The sequence below is a fragment of the Rattus norvegicus genome, chromosome 9 (assembly GCF_021556685.1).
Source record: "Rattus norvegicus strain SHRSP/BbbUtx chromosome 9, alternate assembly SHRSP_T2T, whole genome shotgun sequence".
Classification (NCBI taxonomy): Eukaryota; Metazoa; Chordata; class Mammalia; order Rodentia; family Muridae; genus Rattus; species Rattus norvegicus.
In genome coordinates this window covers 40,697,230-40,706,534 of record NC_141542.1, presented here as the reverse complement: position 1 = coordinate 40,706,534, position 9,305 = coordinate 40,697,230, and the positions used below count along the sequence as shown (strand labels likewise).

The 9,305-nt window shown below is 43.4% G+C and overlaps 1 protein-coding gene across 1 annotated transcript; it reads left to right on the top strand.

Annotated features, from left to right (window-relative positions):
- The first annotated feature begins 257 nt into the window (after window positions 1-257).
- Ppp1r14bl (protein phosphatase 1, regulatory inhibitor subunit 14B like) lies at window positions 258-1,917 on the top strand. Its single transcript, NM_001013956.1, has 2 exons — window positions 258-1,300; window positions 1,327-1,917. The coding sequence occupies exon 1, from the start codon at window positions 269-271 to the stop codon at window positions 710-712; it is 444 nt and encodes a 147-aa protein (NP_001013978.1). The 5' UTR covers window positions 258-268; the 3' UTR covers window positions 713-1,300; window positions 1,327-1,917.
- The last annotated feature ends 7,388 nt before the right edge of the window (window positions 1,918-9,305 follow it).

Here is a 9,305-nt window from a genome sequence, read left to right as displayed (position 1 = left end):
TTACTTACTGATAATGGCGATGATGATGATGATGATGATGATGATGATGATGACGATGATGATGATGATGATGAATACGAACAACTGCATGCAGTATAACATTTATTCATTTATAGTATTCATTTGGCAATCCCCCAAGTAGGGAACATCAAGGCAGAGCCTAAGTCCACGAGCTAACCTGAGCTAGTGGCCAGCCCAGGAGTAGGAGTGGGGGTCGGGATCCGGGAGAGGCAACTGCGCAGGCGCATATGTGACCCCAGCAGCCGCCATGTCGGACAGCGACCCCGCAGGGGGCCCAGCGTTGGCTGACCCTGGGCCTGGTGCCAGTACAGGGCACCGAGTCTATTTCCAGAGTTCCCCTGAGACCATAGGCGAAACCCCTGGCTCGGACAACAAACCGGATGAAGATGAGCCAGTGAGACGGCCAGGGAAGACCGTCGTGAAGTATAACCGCAAGGAGCTAAGGAAGCGCCTCAAACTGGACGAGTGGATCTTAGAACAGCTCACGGGTCTCTACGACTGCAAGGAAGAGGAAATCCCAGAGCTCGAGATAGATGTGGATGAACTCTTGGACATGGAAAGCGACGATACCCGGGCTGCTAGAGTCAAGGAGCTGTTAGTTGACTGTTACAAACCCACCGAGACCTTTATTAATGACCTGCTAGACAAGATCCGGGGCATGCAGAAGCTGACCATACCCCTGAAGAACTAAAACTATTGACTCAGATGACCGTGGTTCCCACAGGACAATCGCTGTCCCCCAACATCATCGTTACATCAATACTGGGGGACTCTGTATCCAGGCCTGGTACTGTGAACAGGGATCCTCTTGTCTTTTCCCTTGTCTTGGCCCTGGGACCACTTGTCTTTCCCTCAGTTTTCTGTTTTGGGGTTTTTGAATTGTGTATTAAACTTATGGGACTTAAAAAACGAAGAACCACACTAGGACCATAAGTAGAGAGTCGTAACTTTGGTAATTAACATACTCTTCTCCTCATCTCTGTGAGCCACATCACCCGGAAACTGCTGAATTTGAAATCAGCAGCAGTGTGCAGTCCTTTTTCTAAATGAAGCCTCCTCCAATTTCTCTAGAGATTAAGGAGTAATACATTTTAAAAGTATAACTGTCAACAAGTGAATCATACCCATAAAAATGGTAATTTCATTGGTTTTGGTGGTCCACGATTCAGTAGATTTGTAAAATGATAGTCTGGGACTCGATGGTAGAAAATGCTAAAGGACAGTTATGCCCTTGTCTCCAGGGAGCAAAGCCCAGTGCCATGTGACCAGGGGAGAAAGTACACACACACACACACACACACACACACACACACACACACACACACACACACAGAAGAGGGAGGACCAAGGGAGGACATAGAATGTAGGACTTAGAGCTGCTGTCACCATTTCTTCTCCCTGAAGGAGGAGTTCAAGTCATCCCCCTGCCTACCTCGGAGGATGGAGAATTAGGACATCCACCCATATAGGTCCCGAAGCTGTTCCAAGGTACTTCCTCCTAAGCTTGACTTCCGCCTGGCAGTCTTGCCACAGTTCAGTGCCTGGCTAGGGCTCCCCAGCTTGGCACATCATTTCCTAATCTATAGCTGGGACCTGTGCTCAAACCAGGATATCATCCTAGGCTTGCTGGGGTTAGCAATATATAAACGTTTCAGTTTCTCCGGAGTCCAAACAACATCCTGCAGCTTTTAAAGCTTTGAAGCTGATTTTCCTCTTGCTGTGGAGACAAAGGAATTGGCATCCTACATCTTTGAGTTTCAGTTCTGTTCCCGTTACTCACCAGCTCTGCAAGTCCAGAGCAATCCCCGAACTGTTTCAAGCGTCTGTTTTGCTCCTGTTAAATGACAACAATAAAATCCCTCCTCATATGGTGAGAAGTTACCTCCCATACACCAAGAGCTAGAAACGATTTCCATTTCTTTACCCCCTCCCCCACCTCCCTTTCTTCCAAGTTTTGTTACTTTCAGCTCATTTTCTTCAATGGATGGGGATGAGGAAGACAGTGGTGAATGTACATTTACAGTTGTTTAGCAAATAAGATTAATAAACCCAAACACGTTAGACAAGATCCATTGATATTAAGTGCTCAGTATTGTTCTGAGAGGTAATTGCATTCACTGGTATTCAGATCTGGACCCCTGACTTGTGGAAGCAGAGAAATAGAGCCTCCAAACTTCATCTAGAAATACCCTGTCCTTCACTATCAACTTCCAACCCGCACCCTGGCCCCAGCCCCTGCACACTTTTTGCTCAAGCAAGGGAGTATATAAAGATGTTTGCTTTATTGTTAAGTGGAGCCCGAAAGACCCTCAGGAGGCCCCTCATCAGTTGTTAGAGAGCTCTCTCTAAATGCTGTAATTTGAGGTGATCATTGGGCCTTATGTTGACGGCTATTGAAATCCACCTTCCACTCATTTTGAACCTGTTAGGTTTCACCGTAAGTACACATGTTGTCTTCCGTTGGTATCTATCCACCCCTTCAGTCTGAGCAACTGCTATGTAAGATCTGGTCAGGAGCAGACCTGGACAGGCAGTTTACAGACATAGAAAATCATTCCAGCCATTCAGTGTTGTGTTGTGTTGTGTTGTGTTGTGGTGTGGTGTGGTGTGGTGTGGTGTGGTGTGGCGGTTTGAATATGCTTGGCCCAAGGGAAGTGGCACTATTAGGAGATGTGACCTTTGAGAGGAGGCGGAGTCATGTTGGAGGAAGTGCATCACCGTGGGGGCGGGATTTGAAGCGCTGCCCGGTGCAGAAGAGTCAGTTTCTCTTGGCTGCAGTCAGATCAAGATGCAGCACTCTGAGCAACTCTGACACCGTGTCTGCCTGAACAGAGCATGGTAAACATGCTCCTGCCTGGTTAATAACGGACTGAACCTCAGAACTGGTAAGATGTTAACTGTTGTCCTTCATAAGAGTTGCCTTGGTCATGGTGTCTCTTCATCGCAGACATGTGGACACAGAATCCGGTGATGTGAATTCCTGAGGCAGGGAAGGCAAAGGATTATGCAGAGAGAAAACATCATACAGGATGGTCTTTCTTGCCGTTTGAGGGACGCTGGGTTTCCACAAAGTTGCTAAAATATCGGGTGGGTTGTGAGAGACATGTTTTCCCTCTACCACTTCCAAAATTCCCCATATCTGCCCTGAAGCACACAACATATGAACTTTTGAGAGGCAAAGCTTGGAGACTCAGTGTCCTCATGCCTAGTCTAGGAAACAATTGCCCTCCACTTGGAGAAGGCTGCTTCTTGCTTTTAAGCATCCCCCCTCTCTCCATTGCTCGTTTGTCATCAAGGAATAGGGTGGTGTTAAGGTTGAGGAGAAAGAGCACATTTCTACTGCAAGAGAAAATATTTTGAAATATTTGGATGTCAAATCTCCTTAGCTGCCAAATTCTTAGTTCGACTATCTCTTTATTTTCACTAAACTTGAACACTGTTCTAAAGACAGCAGAATGCTATGGCCTAACCTAGAGAACTAGATTCTGTGTCATTGGCCCAGAGTTTAGGTTAAAACAGATTAGATTTTTGGCCATACAGTTGGTTGGGGGTGGAAGAATTGGTCAAACTTAGTTTCTGGAAAGAAACCTTTGAAATGGGGTTGGGGAAGTGGGGGGATGACGAAGGATGGAAATGAGGACTAATTCCCAAGTGAAATCTGCAGCAAGACTGCTGGTTGGATACGTATACTTGCCTCCTAAATGTAGGCAGACTGCAGCATGTTTTAGATGCAGGGATTACACAATCTGTTACAACATAAGTGGAAATCAATTTTAAGCTCAAAATGGATTTTCCTTGTGGGACATGTGTGAAAAGCTCCTTCCAAATTAAAAAAAAAATGTGGTTATAGTTAACTGCAGCATATTTTAACAGAATAGAATCCTAAAAAAAGGTTGGTTCAGGTAAAGTCTTTTCCCCATACAGTATGTTTTCCCCAAAGATGAACTGAAAGCTGAGCTGGTGAGATAGCTCAGGAGGGAAAGGTGCTGGTTATGCAAGCAAGGGGACCTGAGTTCAGCCCCCAAAAGCTGCTTAAAGACGGCGGGAGAGAACACACTCCACAGAGTTGTTCTCTGACCGCCATGTGATAAGGAATAAATACACACAATACACTTTCCAGATTTAACCTCTACATATCACATAACTATAGGAATGGTGCAGACTCTCTGAAACCAGCCAAGCGCACATTTGCCAAGAAACAAGAGGAGAGCTTTGGCCCATGTTCCCGAAAGGCTGTTTCACTGCCAATTTGAGGCCTAGGCACATTTTCTACAAAAGGCTAAAGTTTTTTCCTAAAGCTCCTCCATGGTTTCCCTACAGGAGCCATTCACCAAGAGAATGTGAGGCGACGGTGACTAATTCATAATTTCCAGCCACATTTAATTAGTTTCCCATCTCACAGCTGTGTACAAATGCTCTCGCACATTGAATAATGACTCCATGCTTGTTTGCCAGGTACAGTCACAGCTCAAAGCAAGCCGAAGATACAGGAATTTAAACTGCTGTTTCACACACACACACACACACACACACACACACACACACAAAGAGAAGAGTTAACTCATCTAAGGTACCCAGCCATATTGTTTTCATGCAATAACAGCTTCTGACCTAAAGACCTATGTAATAAAGATCAATTTTTAGGCTGTACGATGTCTGCTAAATTTCCAATATGTATGCATGCGTGTTCTTTACTGTGTATTGATCCTCTTGCACCACATCTCTGATAGTACACACAATAATATATACTAATCCCTAACAGTAACTTTTAAAATGTTATGCACACTATTTTGAAAGTATTTACTTACTTAAATTACATGTGTCAGTGTTTACCTGCACATATGTGTGTGTGGCATGTGCATGCCTGGTGCCCGGAGAGACCAAAAGAGGACACTGATGTGGGTACTGAGAAGGAACTCAGACACTCTGCAAAAGCAATACTGTCTCCTGCCTGCCGAGCCATCTCTCCAGTATCTAACAACTTAGATGTTTAAGCCAACTAATAAAGCAGTCACAAAGTTGATTTCTAACACTAAAACACAATAGTTGCCTGTAGGCAGGACTTTCTCAAGGCTATGTTCCAAGTGTGAGGCTCATGTCTGTCCCCAAGGTTGGACTTGCTGCTAATCATGACGTTCATCCCTGGTTCCAGATTTACCTCCTGTAACACATACCCTGCCACAGACTTTATAGCCAAGTCTTAGGGTTTTATTTCTGCAAAGAGCCACCATGACCATGGCAACTCCCATAAAGGAAACCATTAAACTGGAGTGATTTACAGTCGATTGTTTAGTCGATTGTCATCATGGAGGGAAGCATGGTTTCATGAAGGCAGATATGGTACTAGGAAGGTAGCTGAGAGGTCTGTATCTGAATCAGCAGGCAGCAGAAAGTGACAAACTGATACTGGGCCTGACTTGGGCTTCTAAAGCCACAAAGCACCTCCTCCATTCCCTCCAGTGACATACTTCCCCAGACATGGCCACACCTACTCCAACAAGGGCACACTTCCCAATAGTGACACTCCCCGTGAGACTGTGGGTGCCATTTTCATCCATACCACCACATCAGGTTCTCCAGGAATGAAACTAATATATTAAATTTACATATCTAAAAGAAATTATTAAATCGGCTTACTGTGAAATAGTAACAACAGCCGTGCCACATCTGGGAGACTGAGAAACTGGTAGTTACTTAGTGCAAGGGGCTGGATCCTCAGCTGTCCCAATATTGCCCCCAGTGCTAGAAGTTTTCTGGAGAGCCTGTGGTCCTTAGCCAGTGTTAGAAGCTTGGAAAGGTTTGTTCTGGTGTCAGGGAAGAAATCATCATCATCATCATCATCATCATCATCATCATCATCAGCAGCAGCAGCAGCAGCAGCAGCAGCAGCAGCAGAGTAGATCAACCTGGTGATAAGAGAGAAAGGCAAGAAAGCAAAGGATAAGTAATCCTCCTTTAGCAGAGCCCGTCCCCCTTTTTTAAATCTGTGCTGCTACCAGATAAACACACTTTGATTGGGTCTTTCACATCCAATTATGGTCATCAGGACAATTTCTTGCCTGAGGATCCTAGCTATGTTGATTCTAATTTGTGGCAGGTTGACATTAAAACCAAATTCACCACAGTTTTATCATATGCCACAGAAGACAAGAAAGGACCGCTGTCTTCTTCAAACAAGCAGCGTAAGATAAATATGGTCATGGAGTACAGATGTTGGAAAACTGGCCTGATGATTTACATGTGCTTATTTTGTTTGCATAGTAAACTTAGATTGTCATTAAACTCTTGGGCACATTGGTAGCTTTAGGGTACAGTACTGAATGAGGGAAGACCAGCTCTTTCTCCTCTCACAGAATTTATATTTCATGAGGAGCTAGGTATCTGAGATCTAGGTTATGGTTTCATATACAGTATTTGTGTAGTGGACATTGGAAGCTTGTGATATGGTCAAAGCCAAGCTTTCTGGGTGTGGTGTTTGCCTCCTGCCATCAGCATCAGGTAGAGAATCCCTGTTTGGTCTTTCTATTTGTCTGTGCTTTGCAAAAGTAAACAAATGTTATCTCTTGGGGATATCAAGTTATCTAGTATGTTCTTCCTGGACAGATTTGACAGGCTTTAAGGAGAGTTGTAGGGAAGAATTTAAATATCAATGAGTAAACATTATCTGGAAAATCATTTTTATCTTCTAATTTGAGGTCTCACTACTTTTGATAAAGCCTTTAATTCGATATTTACTTAATATTAAATGAACCAAAACTGTTGTATCTATCCACATAATAGGGTTGTGATAGATTTCTGAATAATTTAACAGGCATATATTGATGTAACATTGATGAAGATGGCAATCTGTCTCACAATTTTATTTTGCTTACTTATAGTTTTATATTCTAGAAAAACAATCATTTATAAACGCTACTAAATTTTGGGTTGTTTATACTTGATAAAATATTGCTACTTAGAGGGAAAAATGATCAACTATAGACTTATTATGTATTATATATTATTCTCTTCGTTGTTTGTTTAACTAGAGGGAAAAGGAACATAATCGTATATTTTTAAAAGTAGTAGATCAAATTACATGTTACACGTAATAAAAATTCCTACTTTGTAAATGAAAGTTACATAAGCTGTGGTAAACTTATAGAATTCTGCATTCGTTGAACAAATCCAGTTTTAGAACACCCTTCCTTACCAAGGACTGTTAACTTGACTGGATTTAGAATCAGCTGGGAGCCACCCACCTCTCAGTGTGCCTGTGAGCTTGTTTCCTGTTTGTCAGAATGGGTGAGACCCGCTCTGAATCCAGAGAAAGTAAGTGTCTCAGCTGAAGACCCAACTGGCCAATGTCTTTTACTCCTGAAGACATGATTCCCCTCACCCCCATTATCAACTGAACTCTTAAACCATGTCTCCAAATACATTCTCACTTCTTAAATTGTTTAACCACGTGTTTTGTTACAGCTACAGGGAAAGTGTCTACAATACATCAATACTCCTCAAACACATTTGAGGTTTCTTCTTCTGTCTTTCACTTCTAAGAAACTACCAATTTACTTGTTGCTTTTATATCATTGCTGTTGGAATATTGTTTAAGTGGAAAAAAACTATCACTGGCCATTAGCATCTGGGCCAGGTGTTTCCCATAGAACTGCAAGAGAGGCCACACAGCTGTATTGCAGCAAAGTTGCAGTACAGATTAAAGATACATTGTCTAGATTGACAGTGGCCCATGAGAGAGTACTCAAGAGCCCTGATGATGGTTCAGGGCTTCCTTTTATGGGGCTCAGAAGAAGGAGTTGGTTCCCTAGGGGCCATATTGCTTTCACTGGGTGATTGCTTTCACTGATGAATTACATCACACATTCCTTTTCCTGTTGTGCATATCTCTTCCCATAATAACCCCTAGCTACACACAGACATAATGTGGTAAATATGGGATTCTCCTTAACAGGCTACTAAAGGACACAATTTTGCCTTAATACTGAATGTACACAAAGGCAATTCAGGTTGGATTCCCAGGTATATTGAAAATAACTGTAATAGAAAATGTCTACATTTGATTGTTACAAAAGGTAATAAAATAGATGATTGTTTACAGGTTAGAATATGTGTATGTGTACCCCAGTGTGGGTAGGGAGCCGAGAGGTTCTGAGTTTGCTAGAGACATTGTTTGGAGAGGGATGTATGTGCACAGCACATTTGGTAGAAGGAAGTACACTGCCAAGTGCATTATTATGGGAGGAAAGCACATGACCCCAAAAACAAACGTGGGTACCGATCTGCCTCCTATTCTTGCCTGCCTCCAAATAGCCTGTAGCCTTTAGTGTGTTTCCGTCTTTATTTCCTTTCTTTTCTAAGCAGTAGCTACGGGGTGGAGGTTCTTTTTTTTTTTTTCATTTACTTGAGTATTTCTTATTTACATTTCGAGTGTTATTCCCTTTCCTGGGCCAACATCCCCCTAACGCCTCCCCCTCTCCTTCTTTACAGTTGTTCCCCTCCCCATCCTCCCCCCCATTGCTGCCCTCCCCCCAACAATCACGTTCACTGGGGGTTCAGTCCTAGCAGGACCCAGGGCTTCCCCTTACATTGGTGATCTTACTAGGACATTCAATGCTACCTATGAGGTCAGAGTCCAGGGTCAGTCCATGTATAGTCTTTAGGTAGTGGCTTAGTCCCTGGAAGCTCTGGCTGCTTAGCATTGTTGTTCATACGGGGTCTCGAGCCCCTTCAAGCTTTCAAGTTCTTTCTCTAATTCCTTCAACGGGGGTCCTGTTCTCAGTTCACTGGTTTGCTGCTGGCATTCGCCTCTGTATTTGCTGTATTCTGGCTGTGTCTCTCAGGACAGATCTACATCCAGCTCCTGTCTGCCTGCACTTCTTTGCTTCATCCATCTTGTCTAATTGGGTGGCTGTATATGTATGGGCCACATGTGGGGCAGGCTCTGAATGGGTGTTCCTTCAGTCTCTGTTTTAATCTTTGCCTCTCTCTTCCCTGCCAAGGGTATTCTTGTTCCCCTTTTAAAGAAGGAGTGAAGCATTCACATTTTGATCATCCGTCTTGAGTTTCATTTGTTCTAGGCATCTAGGGTAATTCAAGCATTTGGGCTAATAGCCACTTATCAATGAGTGCATACCATGTGTGTTTTTCTGTGATTGGGTTACCTCACTCAGGATGATATTTTCCAGTTCCGACCATTTGCCTACGAATTTCATAAAGTCATTGTTTTTGATAGCTGAGTAATATTCCATTGTGTAGATGTACCACTGTATCCTGTATCCATTCCT

Excerpts from the sequence above, each read along its gene's own strand:
- Ppp1r14bl (NM_001013956.1), top strand. The coding sequence starts at position 269 with ATGTCGGACAGCGACCCCGCAGGGGGCCCAGCGTTGGCTGACCCTGGG.